This window comes from Anarrhichthys ocellatus, unplaced genomic scaffold (genome assembly GCF_004355925.1).
Source record: "Anarrhichthys ocellatus isolate YVR2014 unplaced genomic scaffold, GSC_Weel_1.0 scaffold35, whole genome shotgun sequence".
Taxonomy (NCBI): Eukaryota; Metazoa; Chordata; class Actinopteri; order Perciformes; family Anarhichadidae; genus Anarrhichthys; species Anarrhichthys ocellatus.
In genome coordinates, this window is record NW_022280065.1 from 4,090,675 (window position 1) to 4,109,105 (window position 18,431).

The 18,431-nt window shown below is 41.2% G+C and overlaps 1 protein-coding gene across 7 annotated transcripts in view; it reads left to right on the top strand.

The window, feature by feature from the left end:
* csmd3b (CUB and Sushi multiple domains 3b) overlaps positions 1–18,431 on the top strand; it is a 315,344-nt gene that overhangs the window by 284,556 nt on the left and 12,357 nt on the right. For all 7 annotated transcript variants that reach the window (XM_031866559.1, XM_031866560.1, XM_031866562.1 and 4 more), the window contains 11 exons: positions 1,102–1,275; positions 5,026–5,199; positions 5,915–6,100; positions 6,445–6,618; positions 10,624–10,806; positions 10,990–11,166; positions 12,765–12,944; positions 13,518–13,691; positions 13,949–14,122; positions 17,059–17,132; positions 18,306–18,417. In XM_031866559.1, coding sequence (XP_031722419.1) covers positions 1,102–1,275; positions 5,026–5,199; positions 5,915–6,100; positions 6,445–6,618; positions 10,624–10,806; positions 10,990–11,166; positions 12,765–12,944; positions 13,518–13,691; positions 13,949–14,122; positions 17,059–17,132; positions 18,306–18,417 — 1,782 coding nt within the window. The remainder of the gene's footprint in view (positions 1–1,101; positions 1,276–5,025; positions 5,200–5,914; positions 6,101–6,444; positions 6,619–10,623; positions 10,807–10,989; positions 11,167–12,764; positions 12,945–13,517; positions 13,692–13,948; positions 14,123–17,058; positions 17,133–18,305; positions 18,418–18,431) is intronic.

Below are 18,431 nucleotides of genomic sequence, written 5' to 3' on the forward strand. Positions count from 1 at the left end.
CCTGTTTGGTTCTCTGTTACCAGGTATCGTTTGATTATTTTCCTGTAGATGCTGTCGGAGGTATTGCAAAGAACAGTAACACACAGCTGTGAAAATGTTGCAGGGGTCAAGTGACCATCGGAGCAATCACCAAAAATAACAGATGATCCAATTTAAGACAGAGCTCCTAATATTTTGTGATGATGGGAGTGCTTGTTGGGCTCCCACTTTGATGTTTCATGAGTTTGCTTAGAGTCACACGTCTCACAGACAGGATAAACCAGGTCTCATGCTGCCATTGCCTATTTTTACAGGCTTGCAAAAGGTTTCAGCAGATGTTTAACGATTGGCCCAAATAAAATATCCCATATGGAGGAAGCAAACTGTCTCCAAGGAGATTTTCAACCCTCAAGGTTTGTTCAAAACTCCCAGGCCTACTTAAAATGTTAGTGTTTTGCTGATATGCTCTTTATATCTTTGAAAATAACCCAGAGAATGCATCTCATGGATACAACAAGACTGTAAGGTTTAGCATAATTTAGAAATATTTGCAAGCTAGCTCTCGGCCACGACAAAAGTAAATAAAAGCAAGAAAAGACGACAACACAACACAACATTTGTTTGAAAATCAAAATCGCAGTCTAAGCTCGATATAGGAAAGCTAAGACATGAAATAATTCAGAAACATGTGAGATAGATACAGTGTAGATACTAAAACTGGTAATGAAAGGAGACATTTACGAAAAGTAAGTGTAACATCAATAGTATCTTCACAGCGCTGGTGGTCTTACGAAGGACATTGCAAATATCCTGTCAGAGGTTTTTGACAAACATAGACATGTATAGACAGCAGCTCAGTTACAGTTGACTTAAGTTGACTTTAAGTCATCAGATTAATAGTTGACAAAATGTACCTAATTCTCTCCAGGTGTAGTACGTTCCCGAGCTAACCTTCGCCAACTATCACATTTAGGAACTTTTTCAGATTTCCAGGGTTGCAGAAGCAGCTTCCTGGCTAACAGTGTTGAAAGGCAGATAGCCTGAGCCTCATACCGAGTCTTAACCACAGAGACAGTGTTACCTATGGTCTGAGTCCTCTGCATGTCTGTCTGTGTCTTTCAGCTGGTCACTGTGGAATCCCAGAAGGCATTGTGAACGGCCAGGTGATCGGAGAGAACTTTGGTTACCGTGATACGGTCGTGTATCAGTGTCTGCCCGGCTTTCGACTAATAGGCTCATCTGTTCGCATCTGTCTCCAAGACAACCAGTGGTCTGGACAGCTACCCGTCTGCATACGTAAGGAAAACACACATTTAATTCTCACTAAAGATTCACCTCAGCTATAAGATGAACCCAAACCCTCTGCTGCACTTATATGTCTCATGGACAGCTTGTGGTCTAGACGGCTGCCTGTCTTTTCATCGAAATTTAAACTAAGAATGAATGAAAGGTTTGTAATGCAGAAACATGGTCGAATGGACAGTGGTGTGGGTTTGTGACACAAATCCAAAGTCCTCTATATTTGTTCCTGTTTAGGATGAAAACAGGAAGGGGAAAATCACCTACAATCAAAACTAGTCTGAGTTTTTGTATGCATGTGTGTGTGTGCATGCAAAGGAGAAATAGAAATTGCTGTCTGAGGCCAAAGTGTGGATCTGGAGGGTGCTTGAATGGCATGGTGTGTTATGATAACTTCCACTAGCTGATAGATACCAAATCAAGAAAGTGGAGTGTTTTCAAATAGAGGCAATTTGAGTACGAGGTTTTGATAACGTGCTCAGCATTTTCATTTTCATTTGGGATGTTTTATTTGCCTGTGGAGTTGCAGAATCAATATCATACGTCGTACAAATCAGTTTGGAGGCATACTACGAATACAAAAATGCCTGATCTTTGACCAATTAAGATTTACTTTTTGTTATATTTGTAATCAGCCAAAAGAGGAAAATGGTCTCGGTAACCATAAAAAAAAAATACCAGTTTCCAGTAATACTGCTAGAAGTAATAATGTGAGTGTAATATGATAAAAGTCAAAGTTCGATATGGTTTTTCGTCATTGATACTGAAGAAAGAGACTCGATCATATAGATGTTTACTTGCTGCTTTGAAATTAGAAAAGAAATAAACAGTATATTAATGGTCATTGACAAATACTACCTTTATAGCAAGATGAGGTCGACTCAGTTGATGGGAAATAACTAAATCAAGAGTGGAGCCTGATCAACCACATCATCAACAAATCACCTGAAGTAATATCTTTGTCATGGTTCAGTGAAAACAAAAATAATTATTTAGGGAATGCCTACCGGAAACTACCCTCCCAAGTATGTGTGATTGAGTGTGTGTGTGTGTGTGTGTGTGTGTGTGTGTGTGTGTGTGTGTGTGTGTGTGTGTGTGTGTGTGTGTGTGTGTGTGTGTGTGTGTGTGTGTGTGTGTGTGTGTGTGTGTGTGTGTGTGTGTGTGTGTGTGTGTGTGTGTGTGTACAATATAATTGTTTCATTACTTTTAAAACTGATTTAAAACTGGTCGCAGTGCAAACTCTAAATGGAAACTCTAAACAGGCAGTCAGAGCTTCACAATGTTATCTTTACAATTTAAATTGTAACATCACATTACATTTGAAGGCAGGGTTTCTTGTCATTGCACACCTGCAGAATGTGACGTTGTGATGCAGAATACACGTCATGCAGAAAAGAAAAAAACAGGATAGATGTTTTTTACCATCATTTTGTGTCACTTTTGATTGAAATACTGTACTGATTTAGCATTCCACTCTTTAGTATTGATATTAATATTATCGCACTCACGATAAACGCTTAAAAACAATTGATGCAGCAGAACCAGAGATATCGTCTCGGTTGTGTTACAGTGGTATAATCAGAAAAGTTTGTAACCATGAAGTGTACTCAGTAGAGTGCATATCTGTGCCAGGTGTGTCTGCAACAACCACGGCTTAAATGTTTGATTGAATTAATACAAACCACAATTACCCTAACCCTAGAAAATCATCAAAATATACAGGATTTACAGTTCAAATGATCAAAGCTTAAACAGGAATTAAAGTCCCAGAATAAAATGTATGCATCTATAAACAAAATTGAATTGTATCGATTGGCCACATTGTCAAATAGATGGAGCGGGTATGGGATACCCGCTCCATCTATTTGAGTTTGATTGGCCCGCTATCTGATCCGGTGTCAATATTTGTGCATCCCTAGTCCTTGAGCACACATTTATATGAGCACAAAAAATATTAGGCTAATCAGTCCAGCAGTATGTAAGACTAGCTTTCTGGCTACCTTTAACAATGTTTACGAACACAGCACCAATGGCTCCACCAAGGGAGTTAGTCTGGCAAAACTGATAAACCCCAGTCAAATTTCAGTCATGGGTTGAAAAGTCAAAATTAAACCATGGACCTTTTTGTTCAAAAGTGATTACATATTGAGTAAAGCCAACATGAGGTTTGTTTTAAATATCCCTGGATGTATTCACCCAATAGTCCTGAGGTTCTGCAGATTCACACCAAAAGTCTTATATAAAGGGCCAGAGGGACCCAACTGCCTTTATGGTTTGGATGAGATAAATAGCTGGGCTTGAGGATAAAGCAGAAGGCTCTGACATTTCCAGGCTACACTGAAAATCGTCTAAAATTGGACACTTACTGTGAGCATCATTGAGCGTTTTCAGGCAGAAACTGGGCACAGCTAAGGTGGTGATGAGGACTGCCATCGCAAGCCAAAAGAGACAGTTCACTAAATTAAAACCATGTTTAAAAGGCGGAGGTGGTGACATGGTGGCAGCATTTCTGGAGTAGCAGGGGCGTGATAGGGAGTTGGAATTGACCGTGAAATCGTTTTTTTACTACGACCCCGAAAGAAAAAGAAATACTCAATAAAAAAAGACTTCATATCAGGCAGTATGTTCTTGTGTGTGTATGCGTGTTTGGGCATGGCATGCATCTGTGTCTATGTGTTTATGATAGTGTGTGCATCCGTCTGTGTATCTGGTGTTTCTGTGCTATGCTGTTTTTATTGAGGTTATTCATGCAGAAGTTATTGAGGGAAATCATTTTACAGCCAAATTATACTGTAATTATGGAAATGAGAGGCTCTTGTTTAGAAACACAAACACAGAATGGTGATGAGACTTACAGACTGATGGTGTGCGTGTGTGTGCGTGTGTGTGTGTGTAGCTGCAGGGCATGCTGATGGTGTCAGATAAATTTGTATATTAGGCAAGCAAACAAACTTCTGATTCCCTCTGATCAAGTGAAAAAGGCAGCGGCTTCTTCCATTTCCTGCCTTCTTTTGTCTTTATCAACTTGTCTAGTGCTCTCGCTTCGGCTCTATACTCTTGTTTTCTCCTCTTTTCTGTTCACCTTTCCATCCATCTGGTCTGTGTCTTCCATAATTTCTTTTCATTTGGTGAAACTGAATGAGGGGCTGGCAGTAACTGTGAACTGTCTGTTTACTCAAACATCAAAACTCTATTGTCAGCACAATGAGGACAAGGGACACACACAAACTTCTAAGTAGCTCCGGTGAGAGAAGTTAACAGGATGAATACTTATGATGCACAATGGCAAACAGAGGACACTCAATGCTGACAGATATGATTCGGAGACCTAATATTTCCAAAATAATGACCCTAAATCGAGAATACCAGCTATGACGTCTATGTCATTTGACATTCTCATAAATATTTCTGAATTACTCCATGAAAGACATTGCTATTTTGAACTAATCTGTGCTTCTCATGCTTCAAGACAAAGAACTGAATGGCCGCTGATTTTCATGTCTGCTTTATAATCATATGTTTGTGTAGCTTTCATAGCAAGAGGACATTTGACCAAATTGGACGTTCTGAGAAAATGAGGCAATGGGTTATGAAAAGCCCAAAATATGTACAATACATAGATATGACACCAGCATAATCATTTTACGTGTGCTAATATGTCATGAGCAAGCTCAAAGTATTGTAATAAATGTCATGAGAAATGTGTATTCACGTTAATACCCATGATTCACTCTGTCTTCCCTATAGCGATCAGCTGCGGCCATCCAGGAAGTCCCATATATGGTCGTACGGTGGGAAATGGCTTCAACCTCAACAATGTGGTCAGCTTCATTTGCAATAGGGGTTATGAAATGGAGGGGCCCGCACGTGCTCAGTGTCAGGCCAACCGCCAGTGGAGCCACCCGCCCCCAACATGTAAAGGTGGGGAGAAAAGTTAAGTGTATTCACCCCTAACCTTATTTATCCCTAACCTTTAATACCACCTCACCTCAACTCTTTTCTTTATTTACTCTTAATGCAATTTCCCATAGCAGCCATCCCTCTTTACCCCTACCCGTTTCATTTCAGCCCAGTCACTCTTTTCCTTTATTTATCCTAATGAAGTTAGAGGTAGATTAAATACTCTACATCCCTCCTGGCTCCAGCCTCCTGCATGGGAAACTTCTTGTTTTCAGTGAAACATAAATCTCAAGCCCTGATTGTTCTCCAACAATCTCAGCAACAAGGGTTGCTTCGCTTACAAGTTTGTACACAAGCGATCGGCGACCTGCCCAGTTTACACATCGAAGTGCCAGCCAATTGTGGAAAATTAACAATGCAACGTACTGATTGCGAGCCATTACACCTCATGGGCACTGGATCCAGGACACACAAACCTGCCTCCATCATAACATCACATAACGTTTCCCATATTTATCCTTTTAAACACCAACCCTAATAAGTTCTTACTGTCTTCGTCGCAACCTCCTTATTATGCCCTATATTATTTTATAGAGCTTTAATCCCAGTGCAAAACACTGGAAACAAGCAAGAGGGGGAAGAGACATACCCCTCACTGGTTCATGCCAAATAACACATACTTTTCTCTCCTTTTGTGTATTTGTGCGTGTCCGTCTCTGTGTCTCTCTGTGTATAGTGGTCAATTGCTCTGATCCAGGTATCCCAGCCAACTCCATCCGCCAGAGTAAAATAGAGCATGGGAACTTTACCTTTGGCACTGTGGTTTTCTACGACTGTAACCCGGGGTATTACCTGTTTGGATCACCTGTACTGACCTGTCAACCTACTGGACAGTGGGACAAACCGCTACCTGAATGTATAGGTCAGTTTAATCCTTCTTTTTCTCTCTGTTTGACCTCAGAGTGAATGGGGCAAGAGATATATAGTTCAGTTGAGTGTTTGCTAAGCCCCACGCCCCTTAGTAACTATTGCTAAGCCTACGATGATAACAGTGGCAGATTAATCACTCAAACTTCTCAGTAATTTTCTGAGAGAATGGGTCCTTGATTCCAGACGAAGACGACAGACTTCTCATCATTCCGGTTAATGATGTGTTCCTTGGCCTTGAAAGTAACCCCTCTTCTCACAAAGCTGTGTTTAGTTTAAACGAGCTGTCTACCCTTCCTTCATTTCTCTGCCTCTCTCTCTCTCTCTTTTGGTCTCTAGTTGTAGATTGTGGTCATCCCGGCTCTCCCCCTAACGGTGTGCTGAGCGGAGATAAGTTTACATTCGGTTCAACAGCTCGATACTCCTGTCTGGGTGGAAGACATTTGAAAGGAGAATCATCCAGGACTTGTCAGCTCAACGGCATGTGGAGTGCCCCCATGCCCTTCTGCTCTGGTAACCATTTTAACCTTTATTGAATATACAGACTTTGAAGTCCACCCTATCAGAAGAAGAGATGGATGGATAGGAGATGTAGATGAAAGATGACACGTCTAAAAACATGTAGACTCAACGAAGTGTGGAGTACTTCATGCCTTACCATCCTGCAGGCACACTTTGTTAACCCCTCTGCACTCAGCCGAGGGATAATGGGATGGATGGATGGACAGATAGAGGGTAGGTTTGGCGAATGAAAAGAGAATATATCAGTACCTGTCTGTTAAAAGGGTTGTGGAGCATAACCTTCCCCTACACCCACTTAAATCCTCAGCCGTGGACCCTTAGCCATGTACATTTCTGTTCTGCTAGTCTAATTTCAACTATTTGTAAACTTCACTCAGGTGTTATTTAAGAAAGTTTGAGGCTTTCTTCTTGTGATGATTCTCCCAAATAACCTTTTCACAGATCTGTGAACTGAGGGGTAAAAATGAAGATGCACATGTGAAGCAATGGTTGTATTTTTCAACTTGGACCCCATCTACCCATGCTTTCCTTTCATAGTGAGAAATGTGGGCAATTTTAGAAATTGGTCCAGGATTGTAGGAGTAATAGTAGGCTGCAATATAATCGCTCTGAGCAACTCCTTAAAGTGAATGTACTTTCACTCAAGGGGCTTTTTTTGCCACTCACAGGCTCAGATTGTTATTATAAGTGTCTGACAACCTTAAGGACCCCACAGAGAAGTCACCTTCTGTGATTTCCGGATGACAGTGTTGGAAACTAAGGGTGTATAGATTAACCGATATGTGTCGGAAAATTGAAAAAGAGTCTTAGCTATGGCTAGAATCAGTTGTCTGTGTGTTTCCGAGGGGAGAGACAGAGGCAGCGAGACCCCGGGCCCGCCTCTCCGCTGCAAACAGAGAGGGGGAAGAAGAGCGCAGTGCTTTTGCAGTCTTGGCTGCCTTCATTGCCTTGTTGGCTAAACGTTAGCAGGTGCTCATGAAGTAGCATCGCTACCTTAGTGTCCCACCGCTACACAAATATCGCAGCTAGCTGGATACAGATGGCGTGATTACGGCCTATGTTGTGCCACGCTGCCAAGGCTGTCAACATTGTCTAATTTTGGGCCATTGCCAGTGGATGCAGCGATGCAGTGATATGTACCATCGATGCACCACTGTCTTTATTCTGTACACTGCTTTATAAAAGCTGATTTTCTCCCTGCTGGATGTACTGTATATGCATATCTCACCACTTATTGAGCTAGATTGTCTCTCCGGACAGAAAACCTCCTCACATTCCATCGTGTGCAAACAAACCGTCTCACTTATATGGTTCTCAGTGGGCTGGCTGGGGGCGTGATTATGGCACTCCGGGCTGAGAGGCTCCCAGCTGCCGCTTATATAACAAACACATTCCAGACGAGTTGACTAAGAATTCATTGTTATTTACAGAAATTGCCTGGGGGAGACGCAGGGTGAGGGAGGGTAATAGTGCACGGAGCAGTGATTCATGGCTTTTACCAGGCAGGTCTGTAGCAGAGGCCGGCAGGAGATAGAGTTCAGCCCATGGTCGAAGTGCCACGTCTGCAATTCTGCCCTATGACTGTTGATAAGCAAATGGCATTTCTGATGTATCGTTGGTGATGTTACCTCATTTCAGGGGGGGGATATTTCATTTTAAACTACAGGGTACAGTGGTTACTTTGTCTAGACCTGAAGCCTCAAATGAAATTCCTCTCATGTTTACTTTATTGGGAATAAGCATGTGACGATATGAAAAAGATGTCACTATTATCCTGGACAGAATAATTGGGATTCACGATATTATCCAAAGACTCTAAACATACTGGAATCACTTTACCTCACATTTTGTTAAGAAAATGTTTTTCCATCACAGTGAGGACACAAATACAAAATCAAACAATCTTAGACAAGTTAATCATAAATGATAAGGTTCCCCTGCATAAATAAGGATACATTTTAAAAGAAATGTGTGAATCTGTTCTTTTGTACATGATAATTCATGTATTTTCTTTCACTTTTCTGCCATGATAGCAAGTTAGACAGCTTTTTCAATTCGCTCACATGAGGATATTCACAAATATCCCAAAAAAAGCAATTGACCACCATCAAATTAGTGTTTTTTTTCGACAAAACCCTTTATTATCCCATCCCTAATTGGGAACCATTTGGACTTATGTGTTTGAGCCCAAGCTCTGCTAGACTTGGTGACTGAGACTACTAAAATGCTATGAGACTTTACCTGAGACATGACTCCCCAAAAAACCTGAGATTCAAAAGCAAAAACATTCAAGCATCAAGTTTGTCACCTGGTGAAATTAGATAAAGATAGAAAAATAAACAAGGAAGTCACTTGCTCAGCCATAGTTAGATTAAATGATTAATATCACTCATGTATGTCCATTAATTATGAAGCTACAGTCAGGAGACCGTTAACTTAGCTTAGCATACAGACTAGAAACAGGCAAAGTGTTACTGTTGCTTGAAAAAACAAATTTTATCAGAAACTACATAATTTATTTGTCCTCCTCACCCCGTATCTGACGAGTGAGAAGGTGACATCCTTGTAGGTTTTGTCATCCAGCGCTATGAGAACTTCTGCAAACCTGCACAAGGAGCTTCAGCTCAGTAACCCGTGAATTTACCAGAGCCAAAATCTTTCTATCAGATAGATGTCTGTCTGAGTGTGTGTGCGTGTGTGTGTGCGTGCGTGCATGCGTGCACAGATGCATGTGTGTGTGCACAGATGCATGTGTGTGTGACCAATTAGTGGTTGTTCCAAAGTCACCTGAGGGAAACGACAGAGATTAGTTTTCACAATGCTCTGCAATCGAAACTCGCACACACACACACACACACACATTAAGGCACACAAACACACAAACTTGCACCAGTGACATCCGGTAGATTGGTTGTACTCCCTGTTGAGACCAGATACACCCAAGGCTACATGGTGACTTTGGAGCTGTGTATGTGTGTGCGCGTGAGCCTACAATTGGAGTTGCGTAGGTGGTATTGTCTCTGAAGACGTAAAGTATGTGAGTTTGTGCCCTTACTGGTTTTTGATCTGTTCCCAGTAATCAGACGAAATATTAATTCACCATTCCCTCACATTTACAAGCTTTTACAAGACAAATGATCATGAAGCAATGCAGCGAAGGCTTATTTGTTTAGAAATCCTAAGGCATTACAATAGATGTTATGTCATTATGTGTTGTGTCAGTAGCATGTGTGAGCTCAATTCAGCAGCAAGCCTCTAGATATTTGCAGTATGGTACAAACTGAGCGAATGGGAAATTGGGTTATTTGTCAAAAATATGAGGAAAATCACAAAAAAACATTGCAGACACATTTGGGAAATTGTTAAGGTGGTTGATTATCACACACAGTTTTTCGCTGCACACGTTGAATGAATGGTCATTAATGGATGTGTATGGTGTGAGTCCATTTTAAATCCCTTCAAAAGTGGTAAAATATGCATTCTGCGTTTTTTGAGCTGTTCAAAACGAATTAATTAGTCCGGATTTGATACATAATCCGATGCAAATTTTGGACCATTAAGCAATAGTGACCAGAAATGTTTGGCTTGTACATGTGGGTGACAATGTGTGCGTTTGTGTGTGAAAGCGTGTGGTTGTTCTCAGGAAAGTGCTCTGTCTGTCAGGCAGAATTTGCTGACCAGGCGGCTCTGCAAGGGCAGAGTCAGAATCAAACACACACACACACACTTATGCTCTTAAGGCAAACATACGCCCCTTGTCACCAACATATGTGTGCAGTCCACTACAATTTGTAAGCAGCCAAGTCATGCTAAGGACCCTGAGAATGTGATTTATATTGAAGCCGGAAGCAAATATTGCCCTTACACTGCTGAGTTCACTTTACAATGTTGTTGATGTATAATAACAGTTATTGTTTAGATAATCATTTGCTTTTTTTGTTGTTTTTTCTCGCTCTCCCTTCTCTCCTGACTGTCTCCTTGTGTTTCGCTCTGTAGGCGACACGGCTGGTTCCTGCGGTGATCCTGGCATTCCCTCCCAGAGTTCGAGGGAACAAACAGATTTCAGGATCCGTTCCAACGTTCACTTCAGCTGCTCGGAGGGCTATGATCTGATCGGTTCTTCGGAGAGGATGTGCTTCCCCAACGGGACGTGGTCTGGCACGCAGCCCTTCTGTAAACGTAGGAAGATCATTTTACTTAATCTCAATCAATTGCTGTCCAGCAGCTTGACACTGATCCAGTGTACAGATCTACCCATGAACACACTCTCCCTAAATAATCAGTCATGCGTAGAGCTGCAACTCATTGAGATGCACAAGGCTTTTTTTTTCTCTCACTCATTCTCTCGTTTTTTTCCCCCAGCTGTCCAGTGTGGTAACCCCGGCACTCCCAGTAATGGCAGAGTATTCCGTTTGGATGGTACGACCTTTTCTCACTCTGTCATCTACTCCTGCGTGGACGGCTACCTGCTCACCGGCGCCACCACCAGGCTGTGTCAGGCCAACGGGACGTGGACAGGGGCACAGCCGAACTGTACCAGTGAGTTACCTGTTGGATATTGAGGGATGGCTGATTGACCAACAGATCAGTTTGTGCATAGTTTAAGAATATCTGATGGTCAACCAGTAAATGCCGTTCTGTGCAATACTTTAATTATTTTGAAACAACTCGCATGTAAGGTGACTTGTAGCCTAAAGAGCAGACTGTCAGCTTCATGCATTACTTACTGTTTATAATCAGGGTGTTAAATCATCGCTTTGCAAATAACGTCAAGTCTGCAAACCGTAAATATCGCCAAACTTACTGATGCGTAATTATAAGGTTTCCTTTCCAGCCTTTTTGCGACCTTATTTGATTCCTGGTTTTAAATTATTCTGTGACAGTATAGGTTCTGAGTAATGAAACCTGCTGTAGAGACTTTATAGAGTGTCTAACCTTGATCATTGTTTACTTAAGCTAATTTGCTTTTTGATCTCTGTAAATAACCATAAAATATGACATTCTGCTCCCATATGAAATGTGACCAAAGCCATGGTTGAACAAGTGTTAATCAGTGCTGCATGTTACACAGATTACAAAATCTGCTTGTAAAGTGGCACGTAACACTCAAAATTACACTCGCAAACAACATATCTTGTTAAACACATTGTGTCTCAAGGTGAAATTCACTTCGCTTTGGACCCCACGTGAAGGAGTTCCAGCTGTATTTTTTTATATTTTCCAACATTCAGTGACATTCATGTATTTAATGCTTTACGCAAAGAAATAAGGTATAAAATATCCAGCAGTAAGGAACAAAATATAGAAATGCTGAATAACCACATCTCTTCAAGACTGGGTGCAGGAAAGAGCAACGTTTTTTAAGAATCCCCTGACTTAACGGAGATAGCTTTTACAGTAGATTACAATACTTTAACAGCCATGACAGTGTCTGGGGTGGGTTTAAAAGCATTTAAAGTGCCTAAGAGACTATGAAGGACAGTGCTGTATAAGTGCAATCTGGGGAATCCTAATGCTCCTTAAAAGAGTCCCAGGACAACCTCGGCCATTTTTACTATCTTTGTTGTTTCATTCACAACAATTGAAGCCCATAACTAAATCGGAAGAGATCATATGGATTGCATGATCGCACAGATTTGCCATGCACTCTAATCTCCACAACTTTAAAGAAGTAGCTGTGAAGTTAAGTACAGTGTTTATAGTTCTAGTCAAGTCGTCTCTTGGATAACACCAACTGTGGTTACACTGGGATTAAATCATCTAACAGTTACAAACTTTAACCTGAACCATGCCATTCTGATGTATATTTACCAGGTCTGCACAGTTAAAAAAAAAAAAAATGTGATTAAGATTTAGAAGTACAAAAATAAAATTCCTACTGAAATCTACAAAAAGCCGTTCCCCCTTTGTCTGCATTCAGTGTCCATCCTCTTTCACTACCACCCTTTCTGTCCTTTGATTGAATTCTGTCAACTCCACTGTCTTTCTTTTTCTCTCCATATACTGTATATCACATATATGAAAGAGCATGCATGCAGAAGAAGTATTCAGCAAATTCTGTCGTGCCATGGCATGAGTTGAAAAGTAATCTTAATCCCATCTCTCACTCTCTAACTCCCACTTGTCCATTTACACAGTGATAAATTGCGGGGATCCAGGTGTGCCAGCTAACGGGCTTCGCTACGGAGAAGACTTTACAATCGGTCAGAATGTTTCCTTCCAGTGCCAACCAGGATACAGAATGGAGGAGGACGGATCACCTGTGAGGACGTGCACCCACAATGGGACGTGGAGTGGGAATATGCCCATGTGTACAGGTACATTGTTTATCATCTGTAAACTATTCTTGGCCATCTTTAACTTTTCACATCATTTTTCTGTCGAGTATGTTTTAAAACCACCACTAACACTACTTTGACCAGAGGGTGTTACTGGTATGTATGTCCCATTCGCACAAGTAGCACATTATAACAGATATGTTCATAAATGAGCTCTTAGTCCAACGTAAACCCTTGTATAACCCGAGCAACATTATATAGAGACTGACACAGCAGATTCTGCTCTCCTTGCACTCAGTGCCTCTGTGAGGAAAATCAAGAATACAGATAATATGAGTCACCTGTAACAACCTCTAATCGATTAGTTTAAACCGTATCTGTTACTGGTCTTGATTGAAAGACTTCCTGGACAAGGGTGTCTCCCAACTCTTTGAATTGGTAAATTGTAATGGCTATAAAAAATGATGTGCAAATTTTCTAATCAATAGTTGAAATCCTGTACATCGCCAGTGATTTTTCACCTGCAGCTGCTTAGAACTTGATGCTGCTCTCTCTCTCTCTCTCTCTCTCTCTCTCTCTCTCTCTTTCCCCCCCCCCTCCTCTCTCTCATAGCTGTGACCTGCCCGCCTCCCCCTGCCATCAGTAATGGGGTACTGCAGGGCAGCGACTTTGAATGGGGCAGCAGCGTGAGCTACAGTTGCTCACCTGGGTATGAGCTCTCATTCCCAGCTGTCCTGACCTGCGTGTCCAATGGCACCTGGAGCGGCATGCTACCGCAGTGCTTACGTAAGAACACACACACACACACACATACACACACACACACCCTAACCCTCATATACCAGCACACAAATTGCCTGTCATTATTCTTTATCAACCATCAGTTACAACTGAAAGCAAAATCTCCATTTGTCCTTGAGCTGCCCAAAAAGTATGCAAATGCCTGTCAGCAATATTAGCACCACATACTGAAATGGGATTGTCTCTGTGTGTGTGTGTGTGTGTGTGTGTGTGTGTGTGTGTGTGTGTGTGTATGTGTGCAGCCAAGTTTTGTGGTGACCCAGGTACTCCAGCCGGTGGTTTCAGAGAGGGACGAAGTTTCATCTACCAATCAGAAGTCGCCTTCAGTTGTGCTTCTCCTCTCATTGTTGTCGGCACAGCCACCAGGCTTTGTGAGAGTGACGGTACCTGGAGCGGCACGCATCCTCGCTGTATCGGTATGTTGAGGACTTTAGGTTCACGTGATGACCAGACAAGACAGGGAGGCCATTCAACAAATGAAACAAGTCATCCAAATATATATATATACCATCTTTTATTATAAAAAAGGTATTATAATAAGTTATATTACAGTTATGTGCACTTGTTTCTATGTTGGCCTACAGAAATCAGTTTTAATTTCTCCTCATTTTCCATATTTTTTTCAATTGCAAGAACCTACAGTATGTTGAAAATGACTTTGGCTCTCCGTAGAACTGTGTATCGCACTAATCTTTTTTGTGATACCTTAGTTTGAGAAATATGAACATGTTTTCCCTACAAAAACCTTTTTTTCATTTAACAAAAGAAGTGAAAGTTCTCAAATGTTAAATGTTCAAACACAAGAACTAATTGGCAACATATTGATGTGATGAGAGAATAATAAACAAGAGCATGTATCTGACCAGACATTAAATTCCAGTTTTTGGAACTTGACAGTTTTCAAATCTTAGAGATGCATTTTGGTTGGTACGAAAAATGAGACTGTCAACCCAGACCTATGGGCCTCACTCTACCAACATAGAATATGTCAAAATGTTTACTGTATTTCTAAATAAATTCACAAGTTAAGAAAAAAACAACTGTATTATGCTGAGCAACTAAGTCTCCAACTTCAAAATACAGTACTAAGATTTTTTTAACCTTTACCAAAAATATCTTTAAGATTTGACTGATTACTTTTGAATACTTCCTGACTATATCATCAATCATTTACCCTCACATATGCTGGGCCACAGTCTGGCATCCTCAGGCAGGGGTGTCTTACCCACTTCAAAGTCTGGGTTGAAATTAAAAGGCAGTGATGGTAAGTCCAAGAGAGCCCCCAGACTTTTGAATAATATTTCTTAGGAAGTAAAATATGTATCATATATCATATCAAAGCAGAGTATAACAGACTTGTTTTTAATGGTTTCCCATTGCTGTACATGTTTCCTTTTGATTAATATTGTTTTTGCTTGTTTTTACTCTCTGTGTGGGCTTGTAACCTGTGAAACTAATGATTTTGTTATGCTAGCCTGCCAGTTTATTATGACTGGTTTGTGGCTCAGCGGGGAGCCTTGGCTGGTGTCTGATGTTCCCCTGCCTAATGATCGTGGCAGTTAGTGACCCGTCGTTTACTCATGGGTTTGCTCTGCAGAGCAGCTACTGTTCTGTGAAAGTTAAAGTTACACAGACCTATTGGAATAATAATGAATAGTGACTGGAGGCTCATCTGAGACAATCTTGTAAATTAAAAAGGAGTCTTCGGAGGACAAGCCTTAAATAATTCCACTGATGTTTTTTTTTTTAAGTACCATTTCAAAATTGCCTCATCTTCCTTATAAAACTGCTGTTTCTTTCACTGTTAGCATCAAAATCTTAGGCGCCTTGCATTTTACATATAGAAATGATTCCGACTTAAACACAGTGTGAGCGAATATTAAAAGCTTCTGTTTCGCGAGCTTTAGCTTCAACTTAAGCCGATGATTGGCATAACAACTAGATGGACGCAATCCGTTTTATGCAATATATATTTGATATGGTCACGTAACTTGAATATTCATCTCAAATCAAGGTTAAGCAGCTGATCATTCATCGGAGAACCACTACACTTTGGAAATATAGTTACAATGAGGTTTTTTACACGAGTACAAGTTCTAAAACAGTCAGACATTCAATGAGTTATGTCCATTCTGGTTTAAAAAGTAGGGATCTATAGGAAATGATAGAGAAAATGCGAGACATAAGTACACGCCGTAACTTCCAGTATTTAGTAAAAGGTTTCCAGAAACGGGAATGGGCATCCGACTTCAAATGAGTTGCTGCTATCTGGAGATCGAGAAGAAAATTAGAAGCGATATATTCAGCACACATTACAAATGATCCCACTGGGTCAGCTCACTGCCACGTGATGTTTAGAGCACCACTTCACATGTCTGATTCAGAGCAGGTGCTTAAACATCAAGTATGGTGATGAATTGCAATAAATGAGAGCTTTTGTAGACGCTTGACTCTTTGTTCCTTCATAGCACTGGATAAGGCACTCTTACAGAACTTTACAGCTGCTATAAAGCCGGATGTCCCTTTTGAAATAGACAATCTAAAAGACGAAGGCTCCCTCTGAAGTGATACTTCGCCGATGCAAAGACTTAATCGATAACTACTGAAAAGTAGTAGAAGTAGGAATCCTTCTGTTCTATATTGTGACGTTCTTTAAGACTGAGACTTTGAAACAAACGCCAACATACACACAAACATCTCAGTGTGTGTTTTTGGAAGTGAAGTGTTGGGCTTTGCGTGTGTTTGCTGGGGTTGATTTATTAGTGTGTGATTGCAGCTGTATGTTGGGGTGTGATGTGTATCGCTATGTGACTGAAGCAGAATGAGTTTTGAGCTGAAGCAGCCTGCTCTTTAAATAAGACAGACGAAAGGAGGGAGGTAGGCGTGTGGGCAGAGAGAAATACGGTGACATGGGAAAATAGAAGAGAGAGGAAGAGAGCAAAGAGCAGTTAGAGAAAGAGAGGAAGTGGGAGACAGCAGTAAGAGGGGGGGGCAGTTAGAGAGGTAGAGGAAGAGAGAGTAAGGGAGAGGGGGTGAGTGAATCTGTCATTTCGGAAGCTGTATTGAATAGAGCTCTGCGTCAGGATGTGCTCTACATGCTGATGTTCCTACCACACACACACACACACACACACACACACACACACTCACACACACACTCAAAGCCGGCCCTGCTTCGTTTTCTGATAAAGCACTACTGCCCCCTGCTGTCCTGCTGGCATCTATACCCTGCTGTTACTATGACAACAGAGGAGAGGACAGTTGAGGGAGGACATACAATGCCGTACCGCTAATGCATTTTTCTTTTAGATTTTGTTCGTAATAACTTCCCCGCTTGTGATGTTCTTTCCAGAGCCGACCAAGACTAGCTGTGATAACCCAGGAACGCCGCGCTACGGCTCCTTAAACCGGACCTTCGGTTTCAAGGTAAAATATCCGTCTGAAATAACTCTATCGAGCTTCCTGCACAGGTAACTCACTAACTCATATAGGAGCTTTCATTGTGACTGAATTTAATAGGTAAAGTGGAACATACCAATGTATCTAACTACAAAAAAAAGAGAAGGGAAGGAAGGAGTGAGACAGACGAAGAAAAGGATTTCAACTTGGACAGTTTGATATGTCAAACTTTATTTGATGTTATTTTGCAGTTTAATCAAATATGAAAATGAATTCCAGAAATCCCAGAACGGCCTTACACAACCAGACATATTGAAGACATAGCTCCCACGATACGGCATGGAGGTGACAAAATTGCAATCATAGAAAGCTTTTTAACCCCAAGGCCATCAGGATGGGACCATGACTCACATTTCTTTCTCCCTTGATTTTTAATCCGAATACAATACTAATAAAATGTGTCGTATTTATATTAAAACAGCTATAATCGCTCATCCTGTCCCTTCCTTTGTTTACTTCACTGTAAAAGACGGGAGGGGGAGGATTTCTTGTTTTGTGCAAAAATGCATTCTACATTTGAGCCGAAGCTTCAGCTCTCTGAGTCGGTCAAATCAAGTGGACATCTCCGTCAGGCAGTCGGGTGTTGGTTTAGTGCCGCTGCTGTGTGCTGTCAACAAAACCCACATGCAACTACCAGGAGATACCCCATCCACTGCAGCTCATCGAGGAAGCACCGGAAACAAAGAGGCAATGTCACTAAAGTGACGGTAATGTTGGAAGATAACCATTTGCTTTGACTCAGACTGCTGAAGTCTCATATTAGCTTTTGGCCGAACTTGGAATACATTCATGGACAGAACAAGGACTGTGGATTGTATCCACTATTTCTGTGTAAAAAGCTTTAGTGTGCTGTGACATGCATTTGCACATAATCTACATGTCTGACGGTATTTTATGAATTTGGTGATTGACATCAAATGCTCTGAATATATAAACAAGACATATTATGGAGTTTTGAATGAACATTTTATTGTATGTGGTATTTGTCAGAGCAAAACTTCTTCATCTGTTTTAATGACCAATGTCCTAAAAATGTAGCATTCCTTTACTTTGAAGAATTTCAGAAAACGTTAACTCTTGTTATATTTGTTTGTGTGTGTGTTTGTTTGTGTTATTTTGTCTCATTCCCTCTCTCCACAGGTGGGAAACGTGGTGTCTTTTCAGTGCCAGCCGGGTCACTTGATTCAGGGCTCTTCCTCTCGAACCTGCCAGCCTGATCTGACGTGGAGCGGAGCACAACCTGAGTGCATACGTAGGAAACGACAC